Here is a 20,425-nt window from a genome sequence, read left to right as displayed (position 1 = left end):
TTATTTACATTCCTTGTTCAGTTGCTGGCATGTTAGTGTTATCGGTGCATAAGAAGATTGAAGCTCAGACTCTGGAACCCTAAAATGGTACGAAAAGGAACAGTACCCGAGAATCTTAACCAAAGGGGTGTAGAAGTAATTGCAGCAGCATGTAGCAAAACTTCACCTTCACTCTACATTACGGTAGCTCCCCGCCTAGAAAATCCAACGACGGTCCCTTTAAGCAATTGGGACACAAAGAATCTCAGAAAATTATGGGAAAAAAAAATAATAAAGGGAAGGCATGCCTGCTGTCTGTGATGATGATTGAGTTGTGTGTATTACACAACAATATGAAAAACAAGAGAAGCATATGAAAAGGAAATTACTTTTTCTTTTTCTCTTCTCCCCAAAAACAGTCACTTTTGCACCCAACAAATAAATGGTGTAAAATTCTGGGGTCCAACAGAACAAGTAATGCAAATTTCTGAGACCCACAGAGGTACAAAGTCAATCATCCAAGGCATGGAACACAAACACATCCCATGAGCCATCATCATCATCATCCACTCCTTCATTCCCTTTTTGCTTTTCCTTTTTTTTTTCGTGTCTTGTGGTGTTCTTTCCAATTCTTCTAATTCCTTCTACTTTACAAATTGAACAAGGGATTGCAGGTTGCAACTGTGTGCTGCACTGCACTGCACTAATTGTCTTCTCTGGCTAGAACTACACGTTTTCTGATTCCCTTCATGCTTTGCACTGTGCCTTCTATTCTGTCACTTTTCTCCCTGTGTGGGTTGGGTTGAGTTAGCATACTATAATGACATGGGTTTTCAGTGGTTTCTCATGTGACACCATGACTTGGTAAGTTACCTTTTGGCGGTGACAAGAGAAAGAAGCCGTTTTTCTGTTTTTGGCCTTTTCTCCTCTCTCTATTTAGTTTTTCTCTTCAATTCAACGTTGAGAACACTTCGGTTATACTTTTAAAATAAAAAAGAAAAACTTTAACCACACTCTCTCTCTCTTCGAAGATTAAATTCGTTTGGGATTTAAATCTTGTGAGGAAAAAAAAAAACAAATTAGAAACAGCATTGAGGGGGGAAGTAGATCAAGTTAAGATTTTGCAGATGGTTAATTGGTTTGTTTCCTTAGTTATGCGGGAGGAGCCCTGTTTTCAAGGATGAACTTGTGGAAAGGGTGGAACAAAACTTGCCGATAGATTTTCTTTCTCTTGACTTGACTTTGAAGTGCAGTACAACTAATTTGGTTGTTTGTTACTCAGCAAAAACGAGGGGCGTGTTTGGTTTTTTCTTCTTCTGCATCATTCTCAGTTTTCACTACTTGTGATGCTCTCATATCTTATTGTTCCTCATTAGCTTTGTGTTGTGTTGGGAGTCATTGGTAGACATGGCAGAAATTAGGCTTACCAGGATGGAGCAAGGCCAGACCAAGATTAAAAATGTTCCAATAGCGGTGACCCCAGAAGGGTTTTGGTGCTGCCCTTCCCCTGTGGTGTTTCAGAAAAGCCTCAAGGCTCAGAATCCTCTTAATAAGCCCAAACCCTCTTCACCCCCACCAAAAACCAGTGTTCAAAAAAAGCCAGTGTCTGTGCCAGTGTATGAGAGAAGAACTGGTGCAGCTGCCCCTTCAAGATTGGTGCTTTCTGATGATCAGCAATGTTCAACTGCTCCAGAAAGACCTCCTCCACCTACTTCTTCTATGGCTGCTGCAGAAAGGGGACCCAGGCCAAAGATTGAATCTTTGCCAAAGAAGGTTGCTATTGAGTTTGGTGAACCTGGAACTTGTGATATGAAAGTGATTTTGCTAGGAAAACAGGGGTTCTGTGTCAAGTTAAGTGTGCACAGGAATGTTCTGACTGAGAAGAGTAACTTCTTCTCCGAAAAACTATCTGAACAATCGGGTTTGTCTTGTCTCCAAATCGGTGACTGTGAGGATGTTGAGATATATGTTGAAACTGTTGGTCTTATGTACTGTAAGGAGATGAAGCAGCGGCTTATGAAGCAAAGTGTTTCTCGTATTCTTCGAATACTTAAGGTAATTTCCTATTATTTTTTTTGCTTTGATGATGCTTTTTTATCAACCTTGACTTGTGTTATGCTTACCCAATTCTGTTGTATAGTTGTGTTGTTTATGGGGATGAAATATGTTGTGTTGCTATTGTAATGTTGAGATTATCTCTATCAGCAGATGTTCATTTGTTCTTTTGAAATCAAATGATGGCTTACGTTCTTGATGTTCATATCCCTTATAAAGAGTATTAGTACTCCCCTCATTGATTATACTCCTCGAGTTACTTCTCTCATCAATTAGACTCCTCTCAAAATTAATGGGATTTCAAAATAAATCAATCTATTTTGTACTATTTGTAATGATGTAAAGGAGTACTGATTATTAATTGTGGACGCTGCCGTTGAGAAACGGAAACTGGTTCATTGCTAGAATAGTTTCTTATACGGCTATTTGCAGGTTTATTTTTCTTATGCACCTTGATTGTATTAACTTCATTACTTCTTTTCAACTCTGGTCTTAAAAGAGGAAGTGCTTCTTCCAGTACTCATGAATTGTGCTTTTTATGATAGATACCAGATACTCATCTACTCATTCATATATACCTCTTATGATAGATATTATACATTAGATTACTTCATTACTCATTACTGATGGCAAATCAAAAGTTGCAGCAGAAGTAAACTTTTGCTATGAATATTGTAGTGTTGTTTGTAAGTAATCCTCATGTCCATGTACCCCCAAAATGCTCGTCTCACACATTTTTGGGTATTTCTTTCAAAATTATGTGCTCGTAAAAAGTATATACATCTACCTTGTAGTACATACTTCTATACATATGTAGTTTGACATAGAAGGTCAACAGCTGCAGAGAGGAGTGTTCCATGAATGAGGACTTGGTAATGATCATGATATATCTTGGTGTCACAGGGGGTGGTTTATTTTTCTTAAAACAATCATTAGATGTCTGAGTCAATTACTTTTTATAGCAGAAAAATCATCAGATTATTAATGTTGGTCAAAATATTTTTGTCCTGTATCTGAGGTTTGCTAAGCAAAAGTTGTGGCTAAAATTCTAAAGCCACAGCACGCGGTGCCCCATCATTTCAAATTTGTCTCCTTGTTATTGTGGTAATTTTCAGTGTCTTAAGTTAAATTCAGCCTCAGTCAATAGTTTCTACATTTTTCAATTTGATTTTGTTTGAATTTCCATGAAACTCTGAATAAAGCGCGCATATCTAAGTATTGATACAGTATCCTACATCAGCATATGCTCAAATCTTTCCCGGAATGTCTCTGTAGTTGGGTTTTGAAGACAGAAAAATAAAAACTTGTGCAAAAACCTAAAAGTATGTGATATCCCTCAGGTGGCAGAATTCCTAGGCTTCAGCTCATGCATCCAATCATGTTTGGAGTTCTTGGAAGCAGTCCCTTGGGTTGGAGAAGAAGAGGAAGAAAAGGTGGTGTCAACAGTGCTACAACTCCAAGCAGAAGGAATCGGAGTGAACCCTGTACTGAAACGAGTTTCATCCGACATTTCTAATGTCCCAAAAGACACTCTTTCCCACATCATCGACCTTGTCTTGAAAAGCAACGAGGAAAGAGGGCGCCGAGAGATGAAATCCATCGTTCTGAAGCTCCTCAGGGAGAACAACAGTCTTCCAAGCTATGCACGCACAACCGACGTATGCAATGACACCATTTACAGATCATGCAGAAGGTGCTTGGACTCACTACTGGCACTGTTCAAGCAGGCTGCAGAACCCAGTGAGAACCGAGATTCTCTGGCAAAGTGCATAGCTCTGGAAGCTGATAACTTAACCTGGTTGCTTGAGATTTTAGTTGACAAACAAGCTGGTGATGAGTTTGCAGTGATGTGGGGAAAGCAACAGGAACTTGCGGTGTTACATGCGAAGCTGCCAACCGTGTTGCGGTACTATGTTAGCTGTGTTTCTGGGAGACTTTATGTTGGCATTGGGAGAGGGGAGTTGCTTCCATCGAAGGAGACACGAAGGTTGTTGTTACAGACATGGCTGCAGCCTCTGATGAATGACTACAACTGGCTGCAGCATGGATGCAGGTCGTTCGATAGGAAACTTGTGGAAGAAGGAATTGGGAGAACTATTCTGACCTTGCCTCTGGAGGATCAACAGAGCATTTTGCTCTCATGGTTGGGGAGTTTCTTGAAAACTGGTGATAGTTGTCCAAATCTTCAGAGGGCCTTTGAGGTGTGGTGGAGGAGAACTTTCATCAGGCCTTATGTGGAGAACCTAGGTAACGTTGCCGTGTCCGTGTCGGATAGTTCAATGTTGCCAAAGGAACATGAGTGAAAAACTGTTCATTAATGTCTTTCTTTCGTAATGGAGTTGCAGTTTATATTAACAAGTTTGAGGAATTGTATAAAGATATGTGTTGATTGCAGAACGTTGATTAACCTCCAGCCGCTAACGAGTCTGAGACGTGTCACGTGTCTTGCATGAGTTGCCTCTGGATTAATTCTTCCAGGAATTCAGTAATGGGTTTTTGTATAATCTCTTCAAAGAAAGTAATTGATTGGAGTTCTAGTTTTTTTTTCCCTAATTTCACTGTAATCAAATAACAAAAACGATATTTTGATTCATTTTGACATTGCATACATGTCAATTTGAAATTTCATTTTTCATTTTTTATTTACATTGGTCGTACGTGTGGTATTGGGGCCAAGAGTTTTCCTCTTTGGTAGAGAAAACATTTTTCAAAACGGTGAAAAGCAGGGCATCTCTTCCTTAATCTTGTCCAGGTCCTTCGTCTTCTCCCGGGCATTCGTGCTTTTTTTAAAAGTTGTACAAAAAGTGTTTTGCAATTCCCTACTTATATGCAAAGGGCTTACCACATGTGTGTCTAGATGGTGTGGAATTTTTTTGGACAACATATTTGCAAAGAACTTCTCACATATGTTCTGTGTATTTTTTTGGGACAGTAGTGAGCATTTCATTAGTTTAAGTTCATAAACACTTCAAAATAATTACTATGGTTCATTTGAAATATAACTAATATGGTGTCTGTAATTGTCAAAGTTTTTGAAAAATTGTACAAGAAATTCTTTGCATCTTTCCCTTTATTTGTGCTGGACTTTCCACATATGTGTCATAGGTGTTATGATATTTTTTTTAGACTATGAAAATACTTCATTAGTTCGGGTTTATAAGCACTTCAGACGAGCAATGCTTTCAATTTTACGAGTAACTCGATATCCTAAAACACACCACATTCCAACAACGTGAGCAAGACAAAAACAATAAACGAATTACCAATGGATGAAGGGTCAATGGTTACAAGAAATGAACGAACACAATACCACACTAAAACAACGTCCGAATGCCTTGGAACTTTTGGTCCCAATACCACAAGTGTGACCAATGCAAATAAAAAATAAAATTTAAAAATGACAGTATGCACTGTAAAAAGTGAGTCAAATGTTTTAGATCAAATAATATGTATAAAGGGAGTTTGTTATGATACCTCATATTTAGTGTTTTCCAAAAAAATTGACTTAATTAAAATTTTTGAAAAAGCGTGATCTTAACACATAAATTAGTTTATGGTTTGATTATCTTGTTTTTTTCAAATATTTTATTATGGATTTAATAAAGTATAACTTCAATTCATAAAAATTAGTTAAAATTGGTGATACTATCTTTCTGGTAGAATTTATTTGAAAATATAAATCTTGAAATTTGACATTAGATAAAATCACAATAAAAAAATTGAAGTCGTTATCCGTAAACCAAGATTTTGAGTGTTAACAAGCAAACTGAATAATTAGCAAATTCATTTACATTAGAGATGGCAAATAAATTCGTTTATGTGGGTATTGCTCGAACCCATTCCGTTTTGACGGAAAATTTCCACATTGACTGGATATGAATATAGGTATGGGGAATCCCCGACTTTTTCAATTGAGTATGGGGATGCTTTTTCAATTGAGTATGGGGATGGATACAGGGATGTACATATCATCGTCATAATACCCGTCATATCTCTGTCTCCATTTAAATTTTTAAAATATTCACAATTAATTAAGTAATCATATATATATATATATATATATATATATGTTCTACTTTTTATTTCTTCTAATTATTTTGTTTGTCATGAAATTCATTCCTATCTCCAGTATATTTTTCATCTTATTATAACCTTTATGTAATTATGTTAAAATGATGTATGTCAATTAAAATTTTTTTATGCCTCACATTTGAATATTTCTATTATTTTTTACTATTTTTATTTATTATATATTTTTCTTCCACATGAAAATGTTTAATACTCTCAATTTAAGATAATATAAAAAACATTTTTTACTTATTATTATTAATTTTTGTTTAATTTAAAGAACTTTTTTGTTTCGTTAAAATAATTTTCGTTTTTTTTCAACCATTGGTTAAGTATGTTGGTATTTGAAAATTTTTCTTATATCTCTAAGGTATTTTTCATCTTATTATACCCTTAATTATACATTTGATTTTTTTTGTGCGATTTCTTTTAATAGTCTTTTAAATTATTTCTAAGACACACATTTGTTAACTTTTTAATATTTTTAATTATTGTTTATTTTCATCATGTAGAATAATATTTTCATATATTTTATTTAATTATTTTTTATTTTCTAACTAATTATCAATCATACTGTAATTTTTTCACTTTATTTGTATAAATAACTTTTATTTACTACAATAGAAAAATTTATTTAATTGCCATGAATTTTTTTTGTCACTATCTAACATATATTGGAGTTCAAAAGATACAAAATCTATGTCAAAATTTTATTATTATGTTTGTTATTTGTTCTTTGTGTCATTTTGACAAGTGATGCATTATAACTTTTATTAGTGTATAAAAAAGAGATTCATTATAATTTAAAAAATTGAAGTAAACAAACATTTAAAATATATTTTAATTTGAATATTTGTTTTCCTTTTATATTTTTTTTAAAATATTTTTTAATTTTATCAACTAAGTTTCATTAATATTTGTAGTTTGCAAATTTAATAAACGTTCTGGTTCTCATGAAATTTTATTTGGTATTATAATCTAAACTGTAAAAAATTATAATTTATTTCAAAGTATTTAATATGAAAGAAACAATCATCCTCCTAATATTGAATATTTGATAATATTATGTTTCCTTTACAGTAATTTTTTTTAAAAAAAAATTAATATTGAAGTAGTTAGAAAACGGGTACAGGTATGAGTACGAGATTATACTCGTTATATGGTGGGAATGGAGATGGAGATGGGACAAAAGTTTGATACCCGTTGAATTTAGATATGAGGATGGGGATGAATTTTTTTTATAAAGATAAATATGGAATAACAAAATCCGTCCCCATCCCGCCCCGTCCCGCCCTGTGTTGCCATCCCTAATTTACACTAATTCGAGACAAGGACCTGGGGGAATTTCATAAGACATCGAAGGGGGATTTCTTCCAGCACCCCATAGTCTTAGTGAATGACTTAGTTACCCCTTAGGCCTAGAATCAATCTGACTGAGTTTTAAAAGTCCTTTAATTTCTAGGCCTGAGCCCTTGATTGGTGTATTAAAAACTCAGCCTTTTACTATTCCCTTCTCCTAAATTTTTACACTCACTCCCTCTTCCTTATTACCAAAAATGCCCTTTTATCTAAAAAATGTATAGATCCGCAACCATCTTCTTTATACTCCACTTCGGTTGCCCCTTTTAACTCTTGCCCCCAATTTTTTGTATTTTTCCATTAAAAGTACATCATTTTTACTTTAAATCCATTTCATCATAATTTATCAAGTTTAGCTATTTATATAATTATAAACTATTTTCATCAAATAGTTGAAATTATAGGCAGAAAATTGAGATATAACTATTTTTTTCCGTCATTCGAGAAAGTCCCGTTTGACAATTTTAAAAACTAAATTATAGGATAATTTAAAAAAAAAAAAGGCTTTCTACAGCTGTCTCAAAGTGTAATTTCAATATTTTTTTTTCAAAAAGCACTTTATGGAATTGTTCCAAAATTTACTTTACAAAACAGTACTCAAGCATTTCCTGAAATTATGTAAGTTCTTTTTAATCTTTACTAGCAAAACTATTTATTATGTCGAGATTTTCCTATAAAAAAAATTATTCATAGGAAATACCTATACGAAAAATTTATCCACAGATATACCTGCGAATTTTTCTATACTAAATACTTGTGATATCCCGTGTACTATTGTCATTGTCAGTGGTTAAAAAATTTGTTGTATTGTTGATATGATTTTTTTTCCTTGCGAATATAATTTGCAACAAAAACCTAGAAATTATGAATTAATTCTTAAAATTTTTCTGTAGATGTAAATTAATTAATAATAATATTTTAATAAATGACAGGAAAAATGGTAACATAATAGTTCCTTTTTATTATACATTTTCAAGTCATTATTCATTTTCCTTTTTTCACTATATATTTCCAATTTCTTTTTTTGTTATTCATTATCGTTTTTCACTATATATATTTTGGAGCTGATGAAAAAAAAAGTGTGGAAGAATTAAAATAACATTATATAAAGAAAATATAAGTGTTGAAGAACAATTAAAATGACGAGTTGACGATGAAACCCAAACTAATCATGTCCAAGTAGCAGTGTTTTGGTGTATGAAATAACTTCAAAGCTTTCAACTAGCACGTTGCAATTAGAGACACTAAAACTTATTTCAAATAATGAAAATCGCATCCATTGTTTACAGGATTGGATTTGTGGTCAGACTACGTTAATTTTTTGTCTGCACTGTTTGTTGTTTTCTGAGAACATGTTCTAGGATGGGCCATTTATTGCATTAGTGTAATGGATAATAACTCAAGAGGCTCAACCAAAAGGACCGTTAGTTGTTATCACAAGTTAGCAGTCTCAATTGTTTGTTTATGTTATTCATTCATTTTGAATCTGGACTTTAATAACTCTTAATTAACTATTTTTATGCTGATTGACGTTGATATATAATGCACATATACGATATGTGTATCGGATATGACACGTATTTGATATATCAATATGTTTATTTTCAGAATAATTAGATACGATATGTGATAGATACGTGATATATGAATATTAAAAAGTGTACAATAATTCTAACAAACATAATAAATATATGATTGTTAATGTGTGAATCCAAATTTTTTAATTAGAGACTAATTATTTTGGTAGTCAAAATCTGGTAGTCAATGGTAGTGACCAATATAAAAACCAATTCATAATTGAAACTATTTTAATTATCAAATTTAGAGACCAATCGAAACTATTTTAGTTGTCAATTTGGCCACTATATAGTGACTAATTATTTTTTGTCACTAAAATTGATTATTATTTAAAGATTTTATTATAGTATAGTACAACTTTATAAATTAGATACTTCATTCGTTAAAGTATAAGACATGATACGTGTCAGACACAGATACGTGATCCAAATTGAAGTATCGGTGCATCATAAATGTTGATACTACCAACCAGTAACCACGATCTAGTTCGTTGAGCACCATTTTTTCTATCTTATTAATTTTGTAAATTTGATTATAATGTTTTTATCTCTCAAATAGATCTAACTACTTAAATGCGTAAGATTCATTTATATGGAAAAAGGTGAAATTAGGTTTGTTAAGGAAAAAGGCTATTGTGATTTTTGCATATGAGCTATACTTTTTAGAAATGAAACTTCAAATTTGTTTGTTGTTGAATGAAGTTGAATTTTAAATAGAAGATTTGTAAGTGTGTAGGAATGTCAATAAGACAGGTAAGGTACGTATGAATTGTAGCTTTCCCGCATCTTACCTGTTAGATAAATATCTGTCTCATCCCAGTATCCATATTTGTGTGGATATCTGTTATACGAATAACGACATATTATTTTAATATCCACATGTATCTTTGGATGTTTAAAAAAAATAAATAATATTCAACAATCTATTCTAGCCATAAATTGAAACAAAAATAGAATAATACTCATAAATTTCAATACATTATTAATAAAGAAATGATAATTTCGTAAAACCAATCGGTAAAAAACAATACATTCAAAATCAATAACTTTTTTCACTTAGGATTTTATTCTTTTACCACACATAAAGTGAAAATTTATATTTTAAAGCTAAAATATAATTAAACAAATTTAAACTTTTTTAGCCACACAAAAAATTTACTAACCTTATTTAAGAAGGGACTAAAGTAAACATAAGAAAAAAAATTCAAAGACTGAAAAATTGTAAAATTTTAATTGAATAATTATAGAATTAAAGTAAAAAATTATATTACAATAAAAAAAGTGTAGATAGAAATGTAGGGAAGTGTGAATAGTAAAATATGAATTCAAACCTCTTTCATTCCAGTGAAGTTGAAAAAGCCCAAACTAGTCCAGCAGAACAACTAAACAAATACACACCGTGAAAGTGAAGAAAGTGCAAAGGAAAGCCCAGACCATTAAATTAGTGTTAAGCATACGCAAGCACATGTCTATAAGAAATATCATACATTTCTGTCTAAATATTTTGTATCATCTTTATAATTTTAGCTGGAAACATAAAAAAAATAAAGAAACAATGTCTTAAAGTGCATGTTAACATTTTTCTTTCATAAAGAAAGGCAAAAGTGACGCGTATATATTCTTAAAGGAAGTACAATATATTAGTGTACTCTAATATACTTTCTATTAGTCATTAAAATCTATAAAATTGTTTTGCTGACTAAAAAAATTATAAATACAATTTTTTTTTTGCGATTTTCAGTAAATTTTATCATTGATAATAATAAAAAGTGTGTTAAAAAGTAGATAGCTATAATTAGTTATATAGAATAAATTCCAAGACAAAAAGATTTACCTTGCTCAATTGGAATTCGATGTAAGATTCAAAAATAATATTTAAGGGCTGTTTAATTTGAAAATTCATTTTTTTTTCTGGATTGAGATATAATATTCTGTTCATACTTATCTAAAAATTGATCTTTAATTTATAAAAATAAAATTAATTTGTTAAAATGTTTTTTTTTTCTTTTTCTATTAAAACTTCTACAAAAACAGTGCATTTCCAAAAACTTGAAATTAGAACACCAAATATATATTTTCCTTGTGTTTTTAAGGTGGCCTGGGTATCCGTGTTTGTCCCATCAAAGGTTGGGGAGTGAGAATCAAACACTGTCCTCTGGGGAGTTCAGCACCTCCAAAGCATGCATGGGTTGGAACATCACCACCACTGCATCTTTGATTATGATCTGTGTCCTCCTCATCTTCATGTCCATGCATGTGAATGTGACATTGTCACTGTCCACCGTAACCACTTGCTACCACTCCCAGGTGCAAAAAAGGAGATACAATTTCTGCAACAAAGATGCTCCTGTCTAACTTCTTGACATGTATATGCCTCAGCTTTCGCTTGGTTAACATCTAAATCTCAGGTACAACGTTACCACCGTGTTTGGTTTCATGTTCCAGACATCATTTTTGACATTCATTACAAGTTATAATGTTAATATCTTAAACGTGATTCATCTATATTTTTAAATATGATCATACATGGTGTGGTCACATAATATGTTATGTTATGATATGAAAGATTGAAATGGGGAGAGATATATAGGTGGTTGATTTAATTTCATGTGTCCTACTCGTTGCTGTATCTGTCCCTAAGTCCCCAAAAGTGAACACAAAAAAGCCAGAGACATTCCTTGAGTCTCTTTCATTGATTTCAAGTCCACATCACACATGCAGCTAGCAGAAATGAAAACTGCTTTTAGTTTTACTCTCTATGTGAAATATGAGTACTACCTCATGGGAATTCCAAAAAACATGTACCCTCATTAAAAGCTTTTAACTAGCCATTCCTATCGGTATACCAACAAAAATGTAGGGAATCCATTCCCGGGTTTTTCACACACATCAAGAGATTATTACACATACCAGGACCTCTCTATTCTGCTGCATATGCATTTTTTTTCTACACCCAATTTTCCAATTTCAACTCAAATTCAATTTTCTGATGTTTGCACAAATGCCACACGGGTCTCAAAAACCTGAGCTGAGAAGGGAAAAATTCAAAATCATCAACTGATATGTATATTAGATGATAAGAAACATGAGTTTCATAAGAAAGGAACTATGCCACACTTTTTTTCCATATGAAATATCTTCGTCCGTTTCTACAAGCTTAATTTCTCTCTTTGTGCAAGTTTCCACTTAGCCCCTCAAAAGTTTGTCTTTGCTTTTTCAATATATGTTTCTAAGGGTTAAATGTAGATTCCCTCTACATGCATATTTGTTCAGACAACACCACCAAATTGTTGAAAGCAAAAGTTATACTAAAAGCCAGATTCTACACTAGGGATATGAAACTGGAATAACATAATCGGGTCTTGATTAAAACAATGATAAAAGTAGATTACTAGCAATATTAAATTTCACAGTTTATTAGTATTTAAGAATAACAGTGAGTAAAATGATATCATAAATACATAATGCAGTTAAAGGGTTTTCTTGGATCGAGAATTGAATAAGTGTTCAGTGGTCCTGGACTGACCCTAGATGATTGTGCTCTTCGTAGGCCCTTCTAACGAAACCTTATCCCGCCTCATCCTTTATAGTTTTTCAAAAATTGAATCATGCTCGTTCATTTTCTGAACCTTTACTTTTTCCAAGAACAAAGTTTGTAAAGTTTTTCATTTCAATTTAAAGTTTGCAGTGGTTGATTGTGTTGAAGAATTGAAGAGAGGCATTATTGAAAATGCTAATAAGAAGATGTTTTTGGGGGTTGTGAGTGAGGTAGCACTTAGCATGCATATACATGTGTTGGACCACATGAATTATAGCACTGAAAATGGATAGAGGGAAGTTATGTGATAGAAAAGAAAAACAGTGTGTAACTGAGAAAAATGATTACGAGATTATTTATATATGTATCGATCTAGCAAGCATCAGAGCAGACCGTACCTCTTATCAGAATTCGCAACCTTTGTATGGAAGAGGATTGGTAGCATCACGTGGGCTATCCAAGCCTAACTTATCTAAACCACGTTCTCCATTTATTCTTTTACCTAATTCTTTCATTTTACATACCTCTCTTCTGTTCCAAACCTCATTCGCTATAACTCACAATATGTTAAGGAATTTTATGTACCAGTTAACCTTTTCTAAACAATTGTATCAGAACCTTGCTATAAATCTAATGCCTCGACTTTCAACTGGGATATGAACTTATTCCTACAAAGAAAGATTCCGAGTTCATCATATTATCAGGTGTTAACCTCTGAAAAAAAGTGTTTGTTAAGAAAATGAACGCCAAACATTTAACTTTTGCTTGCTTTGTTATACTGGTGCAATGACCGATTCTTAATCTACATTGGATGTTAAATATTTGGTGCAAAGAGAGTTGAGGTTTTTTAAAGAAAAACTTAGAGTGCCCCCACAGTGGAGGTTATGATGAGTAGCTAGTCTTCCATTCTGGCATAGGGGAAATGTGGGGCCCAGTGAAATTTGCTGTCATATCGACCCTACAACATGGTCATTGGTGGTCAGAAGAGTGGGGTTTGGGACGTTCATATCAAAGTTTTGTCCTCTTCATTCTTATTCAATGTGCAAAGTAATACGTTAGAACAGCTAAATAAGACAAATAAACCATTCTTCTGAAGTGGGGATTCCCTTCACGATCCATTTGGGTGTGGAGGTCCAATCTCCTTCATCTCTCAGTGTTCTAATAATGTTCATCAATATCCACAATGCACTGTTTCTGCAAACGACCCTACCTTCTCTATCTTGGTGTTTAATGTTAATCACTCTACTATACCCTACAATCTTCATATCATTGGTGTTAATGAATTCAAAATCATACTATAACTCAGTTATTGATTTAATTGGCGCAGCCACCAGTTTCTTTCAAAACATCAACATCTCATGTCGCTACGACAATCAATCTTATATCATTCAACTATTTAGTACATTATAACAATAAATATCAGAGCTAATTAGATTATTTTGGGGGTTTAAAGTTCAAAATTTATTATTTTGCTGGCAGTTCAATGAGTATCGATCATTTCATCATAATCTACTTGTTTCTTTCTTTCTGTTTTTGGAATCATGCTTTGTGTTCTTGTAGTTTCTAATTAACTCTCACATTCAAAAATGTGTTCTTGAAAACAAACTGTTATAATTAAAATTATTTAATTATTAAATGTTATAGCAATCTTTAGTAAAAAAAAGGTGTCAATAGTTTTGAAAGAAAAACGATTTTCCATAAAACACATTTCAATGCATTTTAATTCTTGTAAAACACATCTCATAGCATTTTTTTTTTCACTATATTTTGATATTGCAGATTAACTTTTTTTTCTTCCTTAAAAGAGTGAATTTAAATTTACAGTAAGAGCCGTATTTATTTTATAAACTATATATTAATAAAAGTTGAATAAATAGAATGAGGATGGTCCATAGATGAGATTCTTTAGACGTGTTGCCTGGACTGTTAAGTATTCTGGTAATTCATTAAATAAAATACTTCAGTCTTGAAGGATATTTTCTGAAACTAAATATTAAAGAAAGTGACATTACACAACCTCTCACCTCCTATTACTATCTTAACAAAACTTCTTTCAATTTTCTCTCTTCTTTTTGCTTTAGAGGTTAAAAAAAGCTGCAGGTTATTTGTTACACTTATGCTAGCTAATTCATATTATTGTCTTTGTCATTATGTATAAATATGAGGCATGATGTTGCATAAGTTTATTTCAATTTCTTTTAGAAAAAAAATATATTTTAACATAAAATAATTATTATATTTCTCCAATGTTGTTTAATTTAAAAAAAAATAAAACAATTTATTTTGATAAGCTATAGTTAAAGTAACATATTAAAATATATGGGTACCAAATTGACTGAAAAAACAACACGTTCAATATAAACAATATTTTTATGATGAAATATAAATAATTTTCCTTTTATAAACTCGCATATATTAAGAGTAACTTTTCAAAAAAAAATTTGTTTTAAGAAAAAAAACATCGATTAGGTGAAAACAGTTTATGTGAATGTTGCATTAAAAGTTTTTTCATTTTTTAAACTATGTGAGTTTTTTTTTTTTTTTATCTATATATATAAAGTACCACCTAGTTTAGGTGGGGTTTTTTTTCCTAAACTGGTGCAATTTAATTATGTATTTCTTGAAATGGTGCAAATTTTTTTAAAATTCCAGCGAAGGGTAAGTCGTGCCAAGATGGTGCGATTTCAATATGAAGAAGTCGTGTCAAAATGAGACAATTTTAATTAAAATGAGTTGAAGTCGTGCCAACATGGAGAGACTTTTGTGTTATGAAGAAGTCGTGTCATATTGATACGACTTTAATTAACATTTTAAGTAAAGTCGTGCCAATATGGGAAGACTTCAGTATTAAATTGTTAATGAAAAAGTCGTCCCATATTGGAGAGACTTCAGTGTTGTATTGATAATGAAGAAGTCATACCATATTGGGACGACTTTAGTTCGAATAAAAATTAAATATTTTTTAGTCATATTAATTAATTAAATAATAATGCATATAAGTAATTAAAAATTTTATGATGTTTTGGTTTGTTATAATAGGGCATCAAAGTTATCTATGAGAGCCTATGTCACAAGGAGGTCTTCTTCGGTGTCGTCTAGGTCTTAATTGAGGGCTCTGAACTGGATCGTCATCATCATTGTCTTCATGTTGTTGTCTTTGGTTTATATCTTCCACCATTTGTGGCGACATTGTAGGTCGATAATATTGCTGGAAGGATGTGGGATATGCAGACGGAGGTGTTGATGAAGAAGTTGCTAAGACATTTTGTGTAGGACCAGAAAAAGTGTCTGGTTGTTGAGGAAACATGTTGTATGTGTATGGAACTTGCTGGAATGGAGTATGTGAAGACATTGGTTGTGATGCATCCAAGTATGGTGAAAAAGGAAGTGGTTGAAAACCTGGTTGACCAAACGACTGGTATTGAGGTTGTTGAACATATGAAGAAGACCCAACATGCTGATAAGGAGTGTGTGGTGGAGGTTGGGTAGACTCTTGTGGCATATCATACTGTAATATAAAATTAAAATATTAAGTTAAGATGATAAAAAATTTCAACAAAATTGTTCAAGTGAGGTGACTTACATCATCGTCGGATGATGATTGCAGAGGCAAAATATAACGAATAACATGGTTGATGTACCACTCCATATATGTTGTGGTGTCACGCAAGTGGCCATTGCCAGTGAAGTTAATACCCTTAATTAGACGATTATAGCGATCGTTCCACATTGTTATCCATGTGGCATGGTATTGAGGCCAATTTCTTTCTGTTCTACCTCTCATATCTTCTTTGTGAAGCTGATCCGAATTCAAAGGGTTAGTTGGAATATTTTGGCGAAATCCAAATTGTCGCATAACCCGATCAACCTGATGAAATTCCACGGTTGCAAAACAGATAAGAGGGACTACCGCCCGACAAACTGGAGAGACCTCAATATCAATTAGTGCAGCAACCTTGGAGTACGGTGTCCACAAAAACTTAAAAAAACAATATATCAATAGCAGTGAAAGTTGTGTGGTTATTGTACATACAAACTTTGTACAAGAAGTGCAGTTCACCTGTTTAGTGTTAAGCTGGTCTAGGATTTTCCTTATTAGGGGAACAGTCTTGGTAGGGGCATAATGCCTTTGATTTGGTGCACGATATCAACTTTGTTGTTCACTTTTATTTTAATATATATCAACTAAAAAATTATTGGATCTTATATATTTGTTATTAAAAAACTCTTTTTTTTTCTTTTCTTTACTTTTTTATATCTCAGTACAATACAAATTTTAACTTTTTTATTCAATTTAATTTTATCATAATTCAATATTTTTTCTCTTTTCAATTTAACTTTTTCTTTGTTAATCACTTACAACTATGAAGTCGTGCCATTATGACCAGACTTCCTTTATACCGAAAACACTAAAGTCGTGTCATAATGACAAGACTTTCTTGAAAACCTAATTCTGAAGTCGCGCCATTATGGCAAGACTTTCTTAATAACCCAATATTGAAGTCGTGCCAATATGACAAGACTTTCTTAAAACCCATTACTGAAGTCGTGCCAATATGGCAAGACTTTCCTTGTTATGAAGTCGTCCTATTATAGGACGACTTTGATTATTCTCGTAATTAATTTAAGTGAAGTCGTCTCCGTTTGGTACGACTTCATGAAAAATATTAAAATCTCTTCAATTTGAGACGACTTCAGCTCAAATTAATCAAAGTCGCCTTAATTTGGCACGACTTCTTTATGATGAAGTCGCTCCATTTTCTCACGACTTACCTCTGCTGGGAATTAAAAAAAATCTGCACCATTTTAAGAAATTGGAAAAATAATTGCACCACTTTGGGAAAAAAACCTTAGGTGGGTGTGGATGTGGGTGTGTAGAGTAGGTTCGCATCCTATTTTAAGAACATTCACTGTTCTTTTTTATCGGCAACAACATTGATTGTTTGTTCATGGATTTCAGTTTATTTATCAATATTTTATCTAAGTGAATTGGTATATTCTTGCAAAATCAAAATCTCCACAGGCCTTATCATATTAAACCTGTCAATATTAATTATTTTTGTAGATAAATTTTGTTTGGTTTATATATTTGTTGTTAAAAGTCTTTATCAACTAGATATATACACCACTTTAGAATATACAAATAAGTATAAATCTTATTTTACAAAATAGTTTTGAAAAATTGAATTAACCTTAAAATTTACTATTTAATATAGGTGATATCGTTGATTCTAATGTAATTTTTTTTAATCTACGTGTCTTCTTTATTCTTATCAGAAATAATTACTGTGATTTTTTTTAATCTACGTGTCTTCTTTATTCTTATTAGAAATAATTACAATTATCTCTTGCATTTGAGATAAGTGTATTTCTTATTCACACTATACTTTTCTACTTTTAAGAATTCATTTCCAAATGTTTTTATTTCATTTACTTATTTTCGCTATGGTGGCTTCTTAGTACATGAGTTATTATATAATACGACACCTTTTACAATATGGAATCACATTATTATAGTCATCCTCCTAAAAAGATAATATCTAAGTTAAACTAATTATCATACTCTCCTAACCTAAACACTTCTCTTAGATCCCGTTATTATCACGAGTCATATATTTTTTCTACGCTAATAAAACTATTTCTCGACTACTTCTGTAATTTAAAATATGTTTGTCAACATTAACCTAAAGTATTTTCTAGATAATACTACTGAGGATTTTTAATTTATCTATATAAGTTATAGTTATTAATTGATCGATGTTTGTCAATGTTTATATTTATGACTCATTACTTATAAAATTATAGAGATGTCAAAATGAGTTTCAATCTATGAGTCAATTCGGCTCATCACGGGTTCGAGTTGGTTTGAAGGTGAGTTGACCCACACTTAATCTACCAACATTTTTTTACATTTTTTTTTTATTTTTTTAATAATTATTTACTACTACTAATTATATATGTTCACAATTTCATACTTTTAAATGCTAGAATGTTGCTCAATAACATTTGAATAGTTTGAATGTTTAATTAATTTGATTGTGAAGTTATATACGATGATAATTTAATTTTTAACTATAATTTTTATAGTAAATTACTCAAGCAACTGTCTTATAAACAATTTTTTCTAAATTAGTATGACAAAAATGTAAAGTTTTTTTATTTATATTTTGTTGAATAGCATGACAAAAAATGTGTAATATTAGTCATGTTTTCTCTGACTACTTGGGCACTTTCTTGGAAACAATTCATCATATATTGGTGGTGAGCATGATGAAAACATTGATTCTTGATTTTAGTGTGGTTGTCATCTCATGGATTGCTTAAAAAATTATTTAAATAATTGAATACTTAAAAATAAATACATAAATAATTTTTTTTGTGGGTTGGTGAGCCAACCCACTTAACTCACCAACCCGTGGTGGGTTGAGCCGGGTTGCAAAATTTCTGGCTCACCATAAAATGAGTCGGGTTGGGTTCACTCATTTTCAACCCGGCTTGCGGTGAGCCAACTCATGTGAGACGGGTTGACTCACTTTGACCTGTCTAATTATAAAACTATAAAAATGTAAAACTATAAAATTAAGGGTGGGCAAAAAATCCAATTTTTATGATCCAATCCATTTTTTCTATGATCCAATCCATTTAAAATCCATTTTATTGGACCTGGATATCAATATAATCTACATTTTATATATTTTATGGATTGTATATTTATTCTCGAAATCTAGATTTTCAAAATGGATAATCCAAATTTTCACTTTATATTTTTTGTTAAATTAGGCTAAAGGTTGAGACGGACTAGCCCAAATTTAATCGTATTTGATTGAGTTGGCGTGACCCTATACAAAATTTGGCCAAATTAGGCCAAATTCTATCAAGTCGGTCCCAATCGAGATTTGACCCAGTTGGTCCTGGATAAAATTTGGAAGTATTTGGCAAAATCTATCAAATTCTTTGGTGTTAGCCCTATGGACACAAATTTGGATCCACATCCATTTTTTGGATCCAAAATGGATGTAGATTAGATTTTCGATAGGGCTGACACCATAGAATTTGGTAGATTTTTTGTCGAGGCCAACTAGGCCAAATTTCAGCATGAGATGAACTTGGATGACTTTTGAACGAATTTCGGTCGGAGACGACGTGACCAAGTTTGGGCTAAGGTCGACTTGACAAAATTTCAGGCGAGATTTAATTGACTGTATTCGACTGAATTTTGACCAGGGTCAATTTTGCCTAATACGACCAAATTTTGGTCAAAGCCGACTTGACCAAATGTGGCCACATTTGGGTCAGGGCTTGATTAGTCAAATTTCGGTCAGGGTTGACTCCACTAAATTCTTCGGTCGGGACCGACTCGACTGAATATGGCCAATTTTCGATCACAACCGGCTAAGTTGAATATAGTCAAATTTAGATTATGACCGAATACGGCTAAATTTGGGCAAGTGCCGACTTGAGCAAATTTTGGTCATAACCAACTCGACTGAATTTGGCAAAATTTAGGTTAGGACCGGCTCGCCTAAACATGATCAAATTTCGGTTGCAATCGACTCTGCCGAATACGACCAAATTCAGGTCAGGACCTACTCGGTCAAATTTTGGTCGAGGCCAACACGGCCGAATTTTGACCGGAGCCGACTCGACTAAATTTGGCTGAATTGCGGTCGTGGCCGATTCAATTGAATATGGCCAAATTTCGATCGTGACCGACTGATTTGAATACGGCCAAATTTTCACCCTAGGCCGTCTCAGCCAAATACGACCAAAATTGGATAAGGGCCAACTCGGCCAAATCTCAATTGGGGCCAACTCGATTGAATTCGACCAAATTTTGACTGGAGCCAAC

At 32.5% G+C, this 20,425-nt stretch overlaps 1 protein-coding gene across 2 annotated transcripts; it reads left to right on the top strand.

Moving 5' to 3' along the window:
- Positions 1-214: 214 nt before the first annotated feature.
- On the top strand, positions 215-4,587 carry LOC114177790 (BTB/POZ domain-containing protein At3g50780-like). Of its 2 annotated transcripts, XM_028063323.2 has the most exons (3): positions 215-843; positions 1,385-2,034; positions 3,375-4,587. In XM_028063323.2, exons 2-3 carry the CDS (start codon positions 1,387-1,389, stop codon positions 4,335-4,337), a joined length of 1,611 nt encoding a protein of 536 aa, XP_027919124.1. In that variant the 5' UTR covers positions 215-843; positions 1,385-1,386; the 3' UTR covers positions 4,338-4,587. The 2 variants fall into 2 exon arrangements, with proteins under 2 accessions (XP_027919124.1, XP_085527473.1); XM_085671347.1 differs by having other exon boundaries at positions 215-2,034.
- The last annotated feature ends 15,838 nt before the right edge of the window (positions 4,588-20,425 follow it).

The sequence above is a fragment of the Vigna unguiculata genome, chromosome 3 (assembly GCF_037176805.1).
Source record: "Vigna unguiculata cultivar grain cowpea cultivar isolate G323 ecotype 2 chromosome 3, ASM3717680v1, whole genome shotgun sequence".
In the NCBI taxonomy this organism is placed as follows: Eukaryota; Viridiplantae; Streptophyta; class Magnoliopsida; order Fabales; family Fabaceae; genus Vigna; species Vigna unguiculata.
The sequence above is the reverse complement of the archived record's forward strand: the minus strand, read 5'-3'. Positions and strand labels throughout refer to the sequence as shown.